Consider the following 18,971-nt stretch of genomic DNA (forward strand, 5'->3'; position numbering starts at 1 on the left):
TGTGTACAATTGTTTAGGTTACGGTTTCAATCAAAAGGTTCAAATGTTTACCTAACCTCTACACAACATTTGTGTCCGATGGCTTGAACATCTGCTTGAACCATCGGGATTGATCTGAAAGATATCTATCAACTGAGAAACGTTTGTAAATTACCTACTATTATTCATTATTGTTAAATTATCATTCGTAGACAGAATTATGCTTATGAGAGCACTTTTCTAATTTTGGTCTATATCTTAGGGGGAACAATAGGGGGAATAGCGTAAAATTTCGCGTAAAAATACAACGTAGATCCATTTTAGGAGTAACTATATATGACTGGTGATTGACAGCTATATACGATACTTGATACGATAGGATTATACGATGCAAAAAATAAACACAAATGATATGGCAGTCTGATCAGGAGTTACATCAACGAAAGTGGTATAACGATGTACACACGGTATCGCTCGACTTGTGCTTTACTCAAAACTTTCAATTGAGCGTTAGCGATGAGTTCGTTGAGTGAAAAGAAAAACAGGCCCCCCGTGTTCCAAGAACTCCTGCTACCCTGGACAGAAGCTCACTAGTTTTAAAATCGGCCTTATTTGGACATCCTTATCTACTAAAGCGGTTACTGCGACATATTCTTAGAAAAGTTAACATCATTCGACCACTAAAATTAAACGAAAATCTACTGATGCACAGATTATAAAACTATTACGAAACTGACATGCGACAATACAACCACGCCGGGTTCGTTATGCTTGGACCAACTATTATACAATATAAGTTGTTGCGACAAAAAACCGTTATCCTGGAGGCATTAGATGGCGCGTCAGGCGGAGCGAAAAGGATCAGGCAGCGTGGCTAGCAAGCCAGTAGGAACTTGCGGCAATGAAATAGATTAATATATATATAATAATCATCCAACCATTTTCGTATCATATTATGCGTTCGTTCGGTGCTCGGTTGACAACGAGTGACTAAAGGGCGGAAAAGATCGGCAACAGTAAGCGATTCGAACGACCCATAGGGTCATGGCTGCCTGTAAGTAGGTGTAGTAAAGGGCATTATTACCATATAGATACCTTTCCATGTACGTGTTTACACAGATGCTGGGTGCACGGCAATCTCCATATTAATGCGGATGCATTATCTCGTTGCCCCTGCCCAACGCAAACAGCTGTGCCATCAACGGGCAATGGGAAACGTTAATGGTTTATGACCGCATGGTTGACACCATGATGCTTCGAAGCTGCCAATGCGACCATTGTAGCCTACAATATTTTCAATATCATACATTATGTCATATAATACTTACGAACTATTCAGTTGTTAAAAACAATTCAGATAAATGAGAAGTGCCCACCGGTAACCTTATTAGGTTACGACAGTCAGAGTTTGCTTGTATTATGTCTCTTAGTCAATTAGATTTTTTTCGATATAAATGGTAAGGATATTTTCGTTAGCAATCCCTTATCCATTAGCATATTATATTATGTACATCTGTACACAAATATATTGCCCGTTTCGCAAAGCTATAGCAAACCCGGGCGGTTGAGCAAACTAACATAGTTTTCCAATGCAGATGTAGCAGTGAGCTTCAACATCTAGGTCTTTGATTAAGCTGATACACCCTGTAAAATTATTAATACTCTACATTGAATTGTGGCAAACGTTTTCGCATAGGGCACTGTTGTCGGCCAGGTCATTGCGCGATGCCACAAGCGCGTTCATACTTGAAACAACCTCAAAGCCAATATGTCGATACATAACCATTATAATGACTGCTTTCCTGATGAGATATTCAACCGTCGCTATTTAGAGACGGTGATTCTTGTGAAAGCTGTTCAGCGCGCTGTTACCTCTGGCTACTATTGCAGAGATGCATGCGTCCGCGGAAGCGGTACGCGTGCTATGGGCAATACACAAAAACTGCCACCTTCCCCGCCAGCGATCCGAGGCGACATTGCCAAACAGAAACAAAAACAAAGGCCTGAGGAACCCGACTGGCACCGAGTCAAACGCTGAATCAATAATCGTGAGAATTTGTCTCGACGATCCAGTTAAACTCGAACACCCTGATGGCTTTTGACGGTCCGAAGTGTGTATTCTATCCGCCTGCATTAATGATTATGGTCATGGTATGGTCATGCAGTTTCTTGCAGGGGTTGACGCTTTTCTGAGGAAATCAGCGCTTTGTGATTTCCAAGAAAAACAAAAGCGCGCAGGCTTGGCAAAACAATTCGGGAATCACGTTTGATGCTGTGTCGAATATACTGCTAGTTGGTTTAAGTAAACGAATAATACGCCCAGCCACCGTATATGTACACACTACGAAAAAAGTAAGTCCTTTATAGGCGACCGTTGAATTCCTGAAATATTGATTGACGCGTATGTCTGAAGGGCGAAAAGTAGTAAGCTGGAACTAGCAGCTGGAAGCAGGTTCTTCGTACATCGCTAGCGTGCAAGTTCTTAATAACTCCTAACTTACTCGGTTAAGCTTTGTCCTTTACCCTGCGACTAGGGACCATTATGGCACAACGCTGCAAAGATATACGAGGATTTGGTTAAGGAGACGGCGTGCTGTAGAAACAGTAGCAATTTGCTGACATACAACCGTGTCCAGATTAAACGGATCCGTCTATCGATCTGAGCTATTTAAATACAAAATGGCATAAAACAGAATTGATCATCGACAATGTGCTAAATTTCTTCGAAGTAGGGGCGGGAAGAATCATTGAAATTTTAATATATCTTTAGGTAGCACCAGGGGTTAGGCCATTTGGAATATAAGCTCTTTTTTTGTGTCTGGAAGTTTGTACTAATAAAGTGTGCCAGACGATTTCGTCTTTCACCTTTTCCTGCTACTACACATACAGAAGCTAACATGCGTAAAATATTCAATAAACGACCTGCGGGTTAATTTATAAAGGACTGGATGTACGTTTTCCATCGGTTAAGTAACCGGTCCTGACCCCGCGCCGCGTTCCGGCCTTATCTAACCCATTCAACAGTGCTGTCACAAATCCGACGTCTGACCGGGCAGGACTTGGGATCGAGAAGATGTCACCATATGGAATATTACCGCAACAGAATTCCGTATCTCACAGTCACGTGTTCCACAACAAAGTAGTCCCACCGATTGATGCGCTATCCGTCATTTTGAAGTCTTATTCACCAGAGATTCATTTGAAGGGTCAACGACGCTACTGTTCCGTAGCCCTATGATAAACAACATGCATAGTTACCAATAGTCAAGCGCTCGAATATTGATAAAGTGTGCGGCTTCCATTGCACGATCAGATCTAGTATGTGAACCATGGCCGCTTGTGTACGTTATGTGTAGGGACATCTGATCGGCAGGATGACGGAGGAACGGATGCCTCGAAGTGGCGCGTAATCCAATCAGGATAAAATTAATTCAACTGATCTTCTTAAGGGTAAGATAACGTCCGATTGAAGCGATTTTGACAGTCGCATATATATACATTTCATAAATATATGTGTATGTTTGGCCTGAATGATTTTCTAAGTGTGCCCGACACTCATAGCCAATGGCAAGAGCTCACGAAAGTGATGAACTAATAATTCCAAAGTATCAAAACGGGCAATTTGCTTTAACTTGTTACCTGTACAAGCTGTAACAACATCATCAATCACGTTAATGCATTTACATCAAATTATAGTATAAACGAAAGCTAGCGTCTATTTCATATTGGCTTGTTGGTTTACATTAATGTTAAGATTTAGTTGTCCTGGATAAATACTAGTTTCCCGAATGACAGCAGGACGGTTTTTCTGTTAAGTCTATAAGTCGCCTTGTCCTGCCGTTATTGGCAGCAGCCACCTGCCTGTTAAGCGTGCCAGCTAGACAGGATCAGCTGAGAGTCAAACATCGCATTGATTGGGGTTCACCTAATAAAAGGAGCATCGACAGTAGGCCGATAGATGTCCTGGCAGATACTCGGAAGTAGTGCTCGGAAGGAACCGATGAAATCATTGCGTTTTGCTTGCTGTCTACTTGCGAAGCTGGCCCATGAGTAGTAACAACATGCATGATAAAAAGGAGTCTGCCGTTACCTCGGCTATACAATTAGGAGTTGCTGGTAAATATGATATCTAATTGCCCTTTATTTTCGATAATATCCACCTAGAATTAGTGGTAAGTCCATTAGCTCTGTAATGTGAGAAGCTCCTCTCTGTTGTGGCCCCACCCTACCCCTAAGTACGGCCAATCAACGGCTGAATATTTTATAAATATGACAGCCTTTGCCACTTTTCAACTAAATACTTCTAAATGTACTATATATATATATATATATATATATATATATATATATAAATGAGAGGTAAATCATACAGTAGTTACTTTAACTTATGTATGCCGTAAAACGTACCTGTCCGACAAGCGAATAAGAATCCTGGTAGCATTGCGTCGTATTTTCGAACGCAAACCGGCAAAAGTATTAAGAGGTAGTTTGGCTGTAACTAATGGCAAAAAAACTAGCCAATCGTGTTTTTACCCACGACTGTATTGGGTAGGATTGAGAATATCCCTTCACGCCTGTTGATATAAACGGGTTTCGATCCGCTAACTGATCAGGCAATGATCTAACTTATTACTGAATCTATTTCGAAGAACTACACGGTACATTCACGCTTTATAGGCGGACCACGTGCTGCATCGTATGTATTTCTATAGAGTACAAGCCAAAATCTTTGTTTGTACTCGGGATCTATGTGGCAAACGTGCTGCGCTGTGTACAACAGGCGGTGCACGTCGTCTGTTGTACCTCAGAAGCGCCGTCTGTGTAGCCTCCGATCTGAACTGTGCCTAGCACCAGCTGGCTTACACCGCTCTCTTCTCGTCACTGCTTGTGCACGGTGCTGACTACCATGATAAACCCCAAAGATTTGGCCGATAGGGTGACATGAGCGGATCTGGAGACGATTAGGCCGCATCAAGTAGACTAGCAGATACTGAGGAGTGGACACTTACCGAGGGAAACCTCACGACCTGCCGGTGTAAGACGTATTACAGATGGCCCTATGTAGTGATGTGGTGGACGAACGCTAGAGCTTCCTATGGGCAGATATATTTGTCTGTGCGCCAGACAAACGTATAGCTACTTGTTGCCGCTGTTGTTAAAGGTGCTAATGATTCTGATATTTCCGCTAATGATAGCGGACAGTATCGGAGTACGCTACAGACATGTAAGTGGCTGAGCAAGATCGCGCGAATACGCGTCGAGCGCTCCACACTCGGTCACGACCCGGGTTAGCGTTGCACAAGATATATTAGCACCATATGAATAAAACTCTCATTGCAAATGTCGGCGTTGTCTTAATGTACCGTGGACTAGCTAGAGACTAGCTGATTCATATTGTCAAGCATATAAAATGTAATATCTAGTTTGCCTTCAATTTTTTTCAGTCTGAATGTCCATCAAGTTATCTTCAAGTGATAACAGATCAGTCGGGCTAAGAGCGCAGTGGAGCTCGTAGCCGATGTTGCCCACCCAGTCGATACAGATATCCTATATTTCAAATGACACGCTAGAAAAGTTAAGGTTTTCTAATTCGTGCATTCATATCTTATGTTACTACACGGATAGTCGATAGAACATTAGTCTATCAGCAGCGTCTGGAAGATACCTTCCTATTTTGTTGGTAAATGGGTAACTACTACACCCCATGGCGCTCGTCGTCGCCCGAAAGCACTGCGCCCGTTCAGCTTAGCTGGTTAGTTAACTGTGTTTGTTTGTGTGTGTGTGTGTGTGTGTGGCTTCAAGCGCTGTGCATAGCTTCTATTTGGGTCTGCGAAGTGCCGGCAATTGCGTCCGCTGCCTTTTGAGCAACGCACAGACGAAACGATCGAAGGCCATCTAGACTGCTAACTAATTAAGCAACAGGCCAACGTGCCTGCCATTCCAGTTGTTCGGTTATTCGCTGACAGTATTACCTGTTAGTGATCCAGTTCGGGCAAGCGATAAGCAGCTCCTTCGATTCAGCTATCGTAGCCTTAGTCTGCGCGTAGATGCCGTTGCTGCTGCCCTAAATAACCTCAACTGCTACGCCAGCCATTCGACCACCTCATCGTGCAACGATAGGCTAAATTCAACCGTTAACCTGTCGGCCCCCGGCCGCCTCCCTAGCTACCGCTGCTTAGTAGTACCAGGGGCACGTCATCGAGCTGGTTCGACAAACAAACTACTACCATGGGGCATTCGGGAGTATTAATAGTCCCTAGAGTAGAAGGAAAAGTGGCGGGGATAACTTAGCCTGCAAACCAACGCGTTTGCATTGTTACTACTCTGGAGCTGAGTGGCTGAAACGGGGTATGTGCACGCTGCGATTTGCTCAAAGCTTTTCCTGGTGTTGAATGTGTGAGCCGCGATAACTGGGCCGAATGAGCACGAAAAATGACTACCGGGAGGCTATAAGCTAGAACGACTCTTTAACTGGAAGCTGGCTGGAAGGCCTGGACGCGAGCCTCACGTAAGCGACTTTAGCCAAAAACTGCGATTTAGAGTCTGCATTTGACATTGTTGAGCTCGCCAAATTCGCGCTCAGTATACGGTTAAGTGTGTTTGCCGATGGGGTCTAGACTATAAGGGACAGTTAATGCAAAATAACTTTAAACATAAGTTGAAATATTTGACTATTCGCAGGCCTAGATAGAGTTATTTATCTAAAAATAATGCTATAAAAGTTCGAATACCTTTTTTCGCATCGCCGAATACGTTTCGTGTCATAACGCTGCATTTAGCACGGACGTCTTGCAGAGAAAATATAGCTTGGTTTTCTTATATAGATCTTCAGTGTTCAACGACATCACAGGCACTGATATTTAGGACTAGAATTTTTCTTTAACCATATGCCGTCCCTTGACTGTTGGCAAAAGAAGAAAAGGCACTTATCGGTCTTGGTATTAGAAAGCTGACGTACAAAACCGTTAGTACAGGCTATTTACATTTTGATCAAGACTTAGAATTTTTGCATCCGTTCTGTACAGCCCACTGTGTGCCCTTAATGCATTTGCCGCAGCCCCAGCCTCAAACACGCCAGCTGGACATCCATTCTAACGTACAGCTGATCGTATGAACAGCGCAACCTTCGTGTGGAATCAAAACCGTCTATCTATATCAAATTGTGCTCTTTATCTGGGACAACAAAATGAGCACATATATCGTGCAGTATTAATGATAAGCATCTACCTTCAGAAAAGTTATCCGGTTTAGCAAAAAATCCAATTTATCTCTACTATATGACCCTGCTTTTCTTCAGCTAACAATGATTTATGTCAATGCAACGTGGCACGCCTATCAGGGTCGAAACGGACAGCCACCATTGAGGTTATAGACTTCGAAAAACCTTAATTTAGAAGTTCGATAGAAACGGAAGAAGATGATCGTGTCGCGCACAACTTAGCTCATGGTGTTTGTTGAGAGATGGGACACAGCTTGCTTGCTTTGTCTATGTACTGAAAAGCTGAGTAGAATACCTTATGGCATGTGCAATTAAAATCGATAGAGGCGCCTTCCGATTAACAATACCTGAACGCCTTACATTCTATTGACATTGATACTGTTTGTTTTTTAAAATGACTGCATTGCAGTGCCAGCGCGCAGGCTAAGAGAAGGCGCGTAGGAACATCAAGGGGGTAGTTCAACCCTGGCTTAAGTTTAGTAGGGTTCATCGCTCGAAGCTGCATACTCCCGTATCATTCGGTTTTGATAACACAAGAATAGTCTGTCGTTTTTTTCATCTGACGGTGCTTCGTGTTCCCCATTTGTGCACGTCATACCGCACATAGATGCAATTAGGAAGATAGTAATGGAATGATTTGTCTGAATATGTATATATATATATATATTTCAGTTTTAACTGTCAAACAGGAAACAGTCGTGTTCTGTTCACTTGGGTGGACAAGGCGATCCCGGCGACTGGCTGCCTAATGCTGGGAAGTATTTGGGAGAAGGAATAAAGACGTTCGAGCGTCATGCGATGGTCGATGTGTCCCTACATGTCAACAGAAACATGGCCTTCGGTACATATCGTAGTAATCGTTGAAGACAGATTTGCAGCTAGGCTTCGGCTCATGAACACGATCCTTACAGATCTTGGTTTTCGAAAGACCAGTTTGCTGAGGTTTACCCACACCACATAATAGGGCCGACCTTCGCACTCTTCCCAAATATCCGTGTAATATTACAGATGAGCGATCCTTGGCTATAGGGCCGTTTTACTTCGAGGCTTTGGATTCTCTGTCCCTGCATATGATTTTATGTCCCTATCCCGGAAACCCCGAGTAGCAAATGACATCACACAAATTCGAGGCTGGCCAGAGATAAAAATACGGTTGTGAAATAATAGAGGACAAGTACAAACCTTATACTGTGGATCGTCAAAAAACAGCGCTGTTCAAAGACACTGTGATGTGTTATGAAAGCTGAATGAAGGGTCAAACAGAGTCGACGCCAAAATAAAGGCTATCCGCAGTCGTGGTGGTAAAATCTGTTTTACATCTGTAACAGCAATCAGACAGTATGGTTATACACAGATCCACATACTCTATAGGTCCGCTTTTAGTTTGTGTACTCCTGTTTTTCCCATCGCAAGCTCCTAACAAAGGGCCGCTCGATGAGTCCAACGTACGATGATCCAACATACATGATGGCATAGGCCTATGTCAGCTAAGGTAAATTAGAAGAACATCAATGTGCTACTTGTACAATGATTCTAGCGTTGGTACACTTTAAATTCTCGCATTTTCGATAGCTTTCTAACGTAACATGAGCCATTCAGCTTTACTGCAGTTTTGTCCATGCACGCAATGCAGTAAGTGTTACTCAATTGTCCATTAGTCAGTGTGTCCTTTGCTCTACGCACTACCCCTCCTACTATCGAAATTTTGGCCAAGCTGGGATTATGCTATTGACGTATTACTAGCACGTATTCATTTAGCCGTGGATGGCTAACACATATTAGCCTATTGAACTGCAAAGCAAAACGCGCATGCGAACCGATTTTTTCCGTGTCTCTGTACGAATCAATGGCTCGGGGTTCGTGGTCCTCAATCGACTGTTCCTTTAAAGCAGGCAACGCTGTAGTGGTATCTTCAAGATAATGGGTTTACTATTAGCTGGAATAGTCTACTTAGGAAGCGTTGTTATCTACGCTGAGTGTAAATCTGCAATCTCTCGGTATGGTAAACACCTTTCGCGAACCCCTCAATCGAAATACGTATTTTTGTGGCGTAACGTTGTTTGTAGTATGGCGGGTCGACATTAGCAATAAATAAGGGAAGAGCTGGAAACAACGGGTAATACTGAAATACATGCTTCGAGTTTTACATTCAGGACAGCCGTGAAGCATCGCTGCTGGCCCCTTCTATCAGGAGGCCAACTGTGTCTGCGTCTGGTTTTGAACTCAGGTCGTGTGACTTAGATTACGTGTCGTCAGATTTCATCAGATTTCAGATCAGGTCAGCCCGTTACCACTGCGCTGTTAGGAAGATATTTTCCCTCTAGCAGATCAAGCGCATGGTCATTAGAGGTAATTGTTTGAGAGGAAGTTAAAGACAAATGGTCCAAGCTAATATAACCGAAGGGCTACTACGGCGCATTGTAATAACAGAAGTAGGAATATTATATAATTCGATTTTGTTGTATCTACTAACGAGTCTTCTGTTTATCATAGTAGCAGGCCAGATAAAGCAGATCCTGCTGTTTCAGGGGTCTGTCAGTGACCACAGCTACTGTACATGTAATCGGCCCAGTCAGTTATCAGCACTCAAACTCAGTAAGATTCGGATTTTCCGAGAGCACTTCGTTAGCATTTCTTTTCTACTGTATGTTGTGATTTTGAAGAAACACAAAGGCAGAACTTCAGCCTTCGATATTTTACGTTTTATCGGGGTGACTGCGCTTGATCGCCTCACAGACGTTATGGCTTATATTATCAAAGTGCAGCTATAGCAACGTTACAGCGAGTAGTTACATTTAAGTCCTGCCAGGAATTATTAGGTTCCTGTACCTAGTATCTAAGAACACGAATTGAATATCTCGTACAAAACCTCTTTTCTAACGCACCCAAGAATGTGTTGTTCCAGAGCTCTAAAAATCTTTGTGTCCTTCTGGCTGTATTCGAAATTTTGTACGTATCTCGTCGCCTAGAGTTATTATCTTCGAGATCTTCATTCCGATAACTCACGGCAGTTCTCTTTATCATTCCGTTTTGTAGGAGTTCTTTCATTTAGCGTCGATTACCTAAAATGGGTGTGCCTTCGACAGTTTTTGGTCGCTAACGTGCTCTATACTCTAAGTTTAATTATTATTATTGTGCTGTAGGGCGCCACCATAGCCTTACATAGCCATAAGTCGTTGAGCTCTACTCCATAGTCTGCAACTCATCACAAACTCTTCATCGAGTTCTGAAGAATGGAACTCATTCGCCGCTCGAATGTGCGGCACGTCTTAGTGATGGGATCGCCAAACTGCGAATATGAAGCTTTTTATGCTATTCTTGGGTACAAGTGGCCCGAAGAAGCACTCCAAGTTATACGAAAAGGACCGTAAAGCAGTGGCTTTCAGCATGTGTCAAAGTCCAGATGCTGCCAATGGTGTTCTTCACAGTAGAAGTGTGTTTGTATAGGGCCAGTACAAACTGTTTATATCATACACTTTTGACAGAAGAAACGATCAAAGAAAGCAGATTTGACGCATTTGTTCGGGAAGCTCATAATGTTGATGCGGTTCTGAAGTGCGAGTCCACGTTTTGCCTTAGCAAATCTTAGCGGATTGCTGAAACGGCCGAAGGATCAACTTTTCACAGGAATGAAAACGTCGTCAAATACAAAGTTGCCGAAGTCTTCATTACCATTTTTATGTTACGCGTCCTATGTTTGAAAGCACCTTGCCTCAAAAAAACCACTGTAACTAGAAGATAATATCATATCGTTTACAGATTGTACTATACATAACTGCGAAACATACTGAAATTTTAGTGGACTATATTTTTTAATAAAAACATTTTCATAAAAATGGTTTATCAAAAGATTGCGACAAAGTGCTTCAAGAAATCAATCCCCGGAGCGTTTCTCTCACTGTCTCTCCAGCTGCGAAAATATTTCTGTATTCTGAGTGATAAATATTTTTCGTTTTGCAACATGTAGACTTTTGCAGCAACCGGCTTGGGACCGATCACTCACTCGTTAGAACTATCAGCTAAGTATAGCTAGCCAATGCGACTCTCTTCAAAAAACAATACTCTTACACGTATTTTTATACAAATGATGAGATTGAGTATTTCAATGCTTTGATAGGTAGTCTCTGCGTAAATTCACACGTCGTAAAGGTGAGACGATGTGCGATATATCATCACTTTGTGTTGAGGCACGTGCCTGCCCTTCCTTCCAGTCACAGAGTGTCCTATACAGTCTTTATTAGGATCGCATTATGTTTTACGCACAAGCTTTGGAGCTGTTGCTTTTGAAAGGTCTATGAATAGTGGACGGGCTCATTACCATAATATCACGCCGTTATTTAGGTCAACTATCGGTAGTTAGAAATTCGGATGTATCCAAATTATTATATAAGATAGCAAAACTAACCTCTCTACAGAGATTAGCCATTTTCTTAGTTGACTGATTGACCCTGGTTGGTTATAGTCTTGCATTTTGTACAGACTGAATCGTGCTTTGGTAGGCCCTGCATTTCGTTTTAAATAAGTAATATTTTTGTCGCCATATTTTTTATTACATATTAATTTTACTATTATGAACTTTTAGGTGGTAAATATATTGTCTCACGCTTGCCCTGAATCAAATGGGCAGGGGATAGGGAAAAGATTAAAATGGCTATTGAAAACACCGACCCTGAATTTTTTTGTTATTTATTAACTAATGAGATATATATATAAATATATATATAAGAACACTTGATTATTCTTGCTCTAGTGCGTACACACAGCTGTTCCGTGGGTTTGCTTCAACTAACACTGATGAAAAATGTATAGCTTTACACAACGGATTCTCATGTCTACATATAGTAACGAAATTTCTGCGAGAAATCGGTTAGCGTCCACCGTCCTGTATTAGAAGTATACACGTCCAGCGCAAACTTAGTGATTTTTCGTAAAGGCTTTAGAGGATGAGTAAGATGTAGTGGCTGCGTAAAATCATCGTGCCCTACGCGCGCGTTGTTAACACATTGTTGTATATATGTTTTACGTGCCTGATAAATCATAGCAGTATAACGATACGAGGTAAAACGGAACAAGGTCGTATTCGTATCTAGTAAGCTGTAGGTCTGTAATGATATAAATAGTAGTCAGAACTTATTATTGATTTTTTCTATTGTATATCAGCGGAGTACCATTCATTCATTCGGAGCCACTAGTTTTGTACGACTAATGGCTACTGAACTAAGCCTGAAACGTGATCAAGTGAATCTCGATCCTCCAGCTTTCATTGTATCTGTTTCCTTGCTAGACCACTGCTGCTGGCACTGCATCTATTGCCGGCAATGAGCTTTTGCTCTTCCATGTTTCCCTGACCTTAGAGGATTTTAATAGCTTTAATATGGTACAGCACGATGGTTTATATTAATAACGTACGCTCGTTTCTCGTGCCCGCCCACCTTTTTTTTTACTTACAAAGTGGCCTTCCAGTTATTGGCTTGCTTCTAGAGCCTGATGCAGCTCACGAACACAATGAGACTATCTGCTATAATGTCTTGGAAACTAAAGGCTTAGCTATAGTTACTGTTAGCTCAACCTGCTTTCATTTCTAGGATCGAGCATTGTTTACGTATAAGACGACTGGTCTGTCGTCTAAACAACTGGTTTTGTGCGCCTCTCAGTACAGCATGACCCAGAACCTGTAACATCTATACTGCACTAAATTGGACTTACGAGGAATTAGTAAGAGCCGACGGTCCAGTATATCGGACGGACCGAAAAAAAAAAGATGAGAAAAGTCCCTCAATGCCGCTGGAAGATACGTTCACTAGAGCTTCATATGAAAAATCACATTAGCTATTTTGATCTGATCTGAAATTGTTGTTCCGGTTGTAGTCGATCCTAAGGGAGAGACCAGAAGTGTATGCATTACCTTCAGATATAAGTCATTTTTACATAATTTATAGTGGTCAGACCGTAAGTTGAGTACATTTCGTCGTAGAATGAATACTAGAGTTAAACCGTTGGTTTTGTATTTACTGAATTATTTTAGTTCATTCATCCCTTTGTCGTAAGAGCGTACGTAAAACAAAATCATGTACAAAGAGGCCAACTATTCACGCAGAGTAACCACCATCATTGGAGAAGGCTTTTTCAAGAAAGATTTGAAGAAACTAAGTGAATCTGGTTATCGATACTATAAATTACTTAGTCTATGTCCGTATCATTTTATTAGAAGTATTGGGAAGTCTAACATTACAACGCACTCTCATGTCTTCAGGTAACTTCACTTACGGCGCATAAGGGCCTTCAGCCGCTCGCTCGGACAGGACTCGGGCGAGACGGGTAATGGCACGCGAGGTGGAGACGAACCGCCCAGGAGATGGCGGCTCCGCCGGGAAGGACGCAATGGCAGGCGGTCAAACTAGTACTGCTTCCAGCGGTCCTGGACGGGGGAGTATCGTAGAAAATGAAGGTGCCCAAAATCCGACGCCTGGAGCACCAGTCGCTCTGGTAAAGCGCCCTCGGGGAGGTCTGTGCCGTTTGATACCGTCGCAGCTTCACAGCAGCGACTACGAGAACAAGGAACTGGAAGTGCTCTACAGGCGATACATCTTAAAGCTTCAACAGAACTCAATCAGTTCGGCTCTGCTACTTCTCGAATTCGTTCTGCTGACAACCTTCGTCACGGGAGCTCTATATAGCTGGCCATTGGGGCTTGGTCTCAGCCTGAGCGCTTTACTTAGCGCAATCCTCGCGTTTGTCCTACTCTGTTTACTTGCGTTCCTCTCTAGCAAGCTGATGCAGGATGTACTGTTAAAGCCACTTTGTTTAACAATTATGACCGTGGCAGCGCTGTTTGCCTTGGCCTCATTACCAATACCGGCATTGCACGCGCCGATTGGTGGCTACCCAAAGTCAACTTCGGCAGATCAGTCCATCTCGGGATCTTCAACACTGGCCACAGATGGAAGCAAACCGCACGACCATTTAGTAGACGTTCACCAGAAGGTGTCAGCCGCTGATGGGATGTGGGAAATGGTGTTTGTCTTATTCGTCTGCTACACCATGTTGCCGACCCGGATACGCTATGTCGTCTCATTAGGCGTAGGATTGCCAGTTGTACATAGTGTAGTGGGCGCTCATCTGGCCTCTGCACAGAAAGGACTACTCAGACAACAGGTACGCACTGCTCACATCTCTCACCTAAAAAAAAATCACGATTGACTGAGCATTAAGTAAAACTATTAGTGATTAGTCATTTCTCACTAGTTAGTATTATTTATAATAATGCATTGCTAATATCATAGCTATAGTCGTGTTTCTATTAAATAGTAGCTTCTACAATGCTTATTCTGATGCCAGATATGAATATGAGCTATTCAAGCGACAGCAGTAACTAAAAATATTTCAACATCGCTATAGTAAATCCATATACATGATAACTTCTCCATAATATAACGCTGTATATATATATATATATTGTGTAGTGAGCGTATATATTTAGCGTTCCATTGAAAACCTAGCACGTAGTTCTCTGATAAACGCTTTTGAGAGGAACAAGGCTCCGTTGTTTAAAGAATTGAAAGATAAAAACTAACTAGCCTAACGTGTGTGTCCGTGTCTACGACAATTTATGGCCCGTCACTGCAAAGCACAGGGAAAAGGCGAAATAAAAGGAAGGGGGCGAGATGGAATGAACGAGCCTTTGTTGGGTGGCGTCCTTTTCTGACTGCGCTCTTCCTCATAGTTTTGTATCACGCCAGGGCCTTTGCATGGCAGTGGTTCGTAGCAATCGTCGTACCGTTTGGCACCGAGGGTCCTTGTCACCCTCAACTGCAGCTGTTGAATGCGCAGGAAAAAATGGTGACGGGGCAACCGCTCGTGCTTATCATGTCAAGAGCCATTCTAGTCCTAGATAAATAGCTGGCATCACCAGGAAAGCTGTCAGCGTAGTTGTTTCACTGTTTGCGCTTTATGCTTTGCCGTAATCGACCGTGATCCAAGATGCTAGCTGCCGTGTGTAGTCTTAAACGCTATTTTGTGCGGCCTTACCAGTTACTTCCTGCAATCTGCGACACCTACGAGTTCATACATACAGTCATAAATTCTTTGTCAATTGCGAACACCTACACAGGTCTCGTTTCTCATCCAGAACTCGATTGTGAAATGTATTTATTATGCTATCATTAGCCATCTTTATTCATTACATTACCTACAGCCAGACGCTAAGTATTCATTTGTGATTCTTTTAGCAACAGCGTAGAGCGCTGAGGTGTTCAACTCTGCTGGAGAATACTCCTCGCCATGATCCTTAAATTGTAAAAAATATAAAAATGAACACTCCATATCTTCTAATCAGAAGCAGAGGGGTGCCAAAGCTTGCTAGTCCTGCTGTGTTTTTATCACTCGTTGCGCTTGAGTCCGTCAGTTGACCTTGTCTCACTCTCTTGCCACATAGCACGTCGCCTTGTCCTTCTATTATAAAGGATACTTTTTAAGAACAAGTATCCTATGTTTTTATTCGCTAAGGAGCTTATTGGAATACAGAGATTTCAACCGGTTCTGTTGCAGCACCTCGACGTTTCATGGTAGTGTCGATATTGCGAACTTACGGTTTACTAACTCTATTTGCCTTTTATCATGTCCGTTTCAATGAGCGACTGGCCGGCAGATATCGCTAGTAGGGTATTAGGCTTTGATAGCATTGCGTGTGTTACACTTGGTCGGTTCATTTCATTATTGATGACTACGACTAAAAGACTGTAGGCAGTTTAAGGCCTCAGCATCAATGGCCTTTTAACGGCCTGTTACTCTGTCGCCGATATATCTGTCATCGGAAAAAAGATGCTTCATAGTTCGTTTCGATTCTGACCACGACTGCCCATGTCGTAATCGATATGGCCGTTGTCTGTCTGTCTGTCGTCGTTGTTATCATTGGCTCCCGATCACCCGAGGACAATTCACTACTAAACCTCAACGAGGCCTTGTTCATCCTCTTTGTTGGTCCTGCAATGAGCTGTTGAAGAATGCTGATGAAGACTCGCCTATCAGTAACTATGGCTAGACCAGGCCGAGGACAGATAATGCCAATGAAGACTGCGTCATACGAACAAAAAGACTTAATCTTTCGTTTCGAACCCGTCGGTGAGATGGACGCAGAACCGCCCAACACCGTGGGAATTTACTTTGGTCCGTTCCGGGTCGCGGTGACTATTACCAATTGTGCTTTCGTCCTCATCATCAACGTCGTGGTTGTCGTCGACTGCGAGTTTGGATGCAGAGCAATGCGTATAATGAATGCGAATTAAACTGATTATTCGACACGTTCTTACGTTTTTTAGGACAAGTCACAGCCGCAATAGCACAGCGGTAATAGCCATAGCAGAAACAGCATGAGTTTTCCAATATGACGCACTAATACTCTGTCGCGCAGAACGGACGTTTGTATTGGCCTTTTGCTCGGGCGTAAATACGCCTGGTTCGTACGACCAGCAGTAAGAAAATTACTGATGCGCTTCAGAGACCGATGAAGCACATTATCAATAAATATGGCTGGAAAATGTACAGTGAATAGTGAATTCTGCTGCCAGGGCCACTGCGTTGCCTTAAAAGTATTCGCATAATGATCAAGATAACGAGCACGAGCCGGCCGGCATAGACATGCGATGGATAATAGCATTTTGTTCGTATTTTTTTTCTATTGCCTGATAGAACCGTTTTGTCTGCAATCATGGACAGTTTTTTTTCCAAGAACCTAACAACAGCACATCATCGTAGTTTTATGGGCAATTCAGTAGATCGCTTTCCTTCATCCAAGCATGCAACTCATACGTACATGTTACAGATACAATTGAGCACGTATCGTAGACCATCTAGCATACGTTTTGCTCCCATGGCTGGCTGATCGTTATGAAATACTAGGTTTCCATTACTGTGTGTTTATTTACATCACGGAGTGAGTTTGCGTGTGCGCGCAAACTCTTCCAATTATACTTAACATGCAGCATTATATATATGCATATATATACCGTTTTCTTCTCTTAGGCATGGTTTACCATATCTCTTCACATACTGTTTCTCTCGATAGTTCGCTATCAAAATTGGTCTCATTGAATATACGATACGTTCTATACCTATCGCTATCGACGACAATAGGTTTGATACGCACAAAAAAAACCAGAGGACCATGGGCAGTCGCTCAAAAAAGTCAGATTGAAGAAACGGCGTCGCCGCCAGCGTCTCCATGGCAACCAGTGTTGCAGCTACTGCTGATTGAATAACTATTGGCCAAGACGGTAACGGTTTTAGCCGAGGCCGCGCTATTGTCCCTACGTTATCTAGCTAGCGTAGTCTTTTGTTCCTTCTCTTGCGGCCCGCAACAGATTGGTTCGCAACGTGTAACGTCTGACGAAGATATAAGATGGTCGTGTTGAGCCTACTACGATTACCGGACGCGCTGAATGCCCTTCGATAACTGTGCTATCCGATAAATATGATTGTGAAGTCAAAGCAGAGAATCGCCTTCTAAGCTTTGTTTTTCGCTTTACGTTCATGTAAAGGTCGAACGCGAGGAGATCGCTGCCTTCAGTTGGACAACACGGCTATAACAAAACTAGGAGAAGTCTCTGATATTTATGCTACAATGCTTTATTGTTCACTGTTGAGCGCAATGCGTTTTGTATCTGTAGGAATGTTGGCTACCAGTAGTAAGAAGGCACAAGCTGTTGGGTGACGCTTACGTCTGCGTAGACGTTTTTCGTTTATCAATTTATGTTGCATATATATACAACAAGGCTCGTATATTGTCTAACCACAATATTTGTAGTACTTGATAATAATCGCCACGATGAAGGTATGAAGCGCAAGTTAGCTTATCAGTGTCTGATCTGTTTATCTTCGAGCAAATGTCGTGTAGTGACCTGGGGCGTTCACTTAAAAACACGGAGACCGGTTCCTCTCAATTCTTCGATGGTAGCGTGATTATTAGTTGTGTGTGTAGGCAATACGGCAAATCTAGACCTATGGTACTTGTATACTAAATCAATTCTAATACGGAAATTAACATGCTTTTTTTTGCGCAGCAGGGTCTTTCTGTGGATTAAATCATAGAAGAAAACTTCGGTAAACGAATTACTTAGGTCAATTAACATTCAGTTCTATGTTTCATGACTGGATTGTTAAGGATAGTTGAATGTTCACGATCAGGAAGTGCTATATAGTACGCTTACGTATATTTCCTTCTGTACATAACTTCTACAACACTGCTTCTGGGGATAGCTCTGGACTAAAAGCCTGAATCTGATTGTGAATTGATTTCTGATGCCTGAAAGAACTAGCGTTCATTGATGGTTGATCTAAAGACGTGAAAGCGAGCTTAATAGATCCGCGTCGCTCGTAGTCAGATGAACCTATCATGGTTGTAAATAAACTTTGAGTAACTACCGCTACTGTAGCTTTGTTATTTTGGTCCCCAGAGTGATTTTGCATCTATTTGAAAGCAGAAGCAAAGACCAACATCTACATTGCCGTAATTTAACGGTCGGCTAGAATAAACTATATCTAGCCAAACTTCGTTAGAATTCTAAAGACGATTCTTCAAACTAGAATTATGTTCTCTTTTAGGTGCCCTTCCGCTTCCCTGTGTACCGCTATCTGTTTATGCCATTTTTATGCACATCTGCTTGTACTCTAATTAGTACGAGCTTTCCAGTGCTCGTCCACATGTGCCCAGAACCGAAGGTCATATGGCCTGGTACTCGTGAAGCTTCGTGAGGCGCTTGTTGAAAACGAAGCACAG

General features: G+C 42.6%; 1 protein-coding gene across 1 annotated transcript in view; it reads left to right on the top strand.

The window, feature by feature from the left end:
- Positions 1 to 18,971, top strand: part of LOC111259800 (adenylate cyclase 1) — a 99,022-nt gene that overhangs the window by 45,090 nt on the left and 34,961 nt on the right. Inside the window, exon 4 of the mRNA XM_022832042.2 lies at positions 13,452 to 14,353. Coding sequence (XP_022687777.1) covers positions 13,520 to 14,353 — 834 coding nt within the window. The 5' untranslated portion in view covers positions 13,452 to 13,519. The remainder of the gene's footprint in view (positions 1 to 13,451; positions 14,354 to 18,971) is intronic.

The sequence above is a fragment of the Varroa jacobsoni genome, unplaced genomic scaffold (assembly GCF_002532875.2).
Source record: "Varroa jacobsoni isolate VJ856 unplaced genomic scaffold, vjacob_1.0 scaffold_368, whole genome shotgun sequence".
Classification (NCBI taxonomy): domain Eukaryota; kingdom Metazoa; phylum Arthropoda; class Arachnida; order Mesostigmata; family Varroidae; genus Varroa; species Varroa jacobsoni.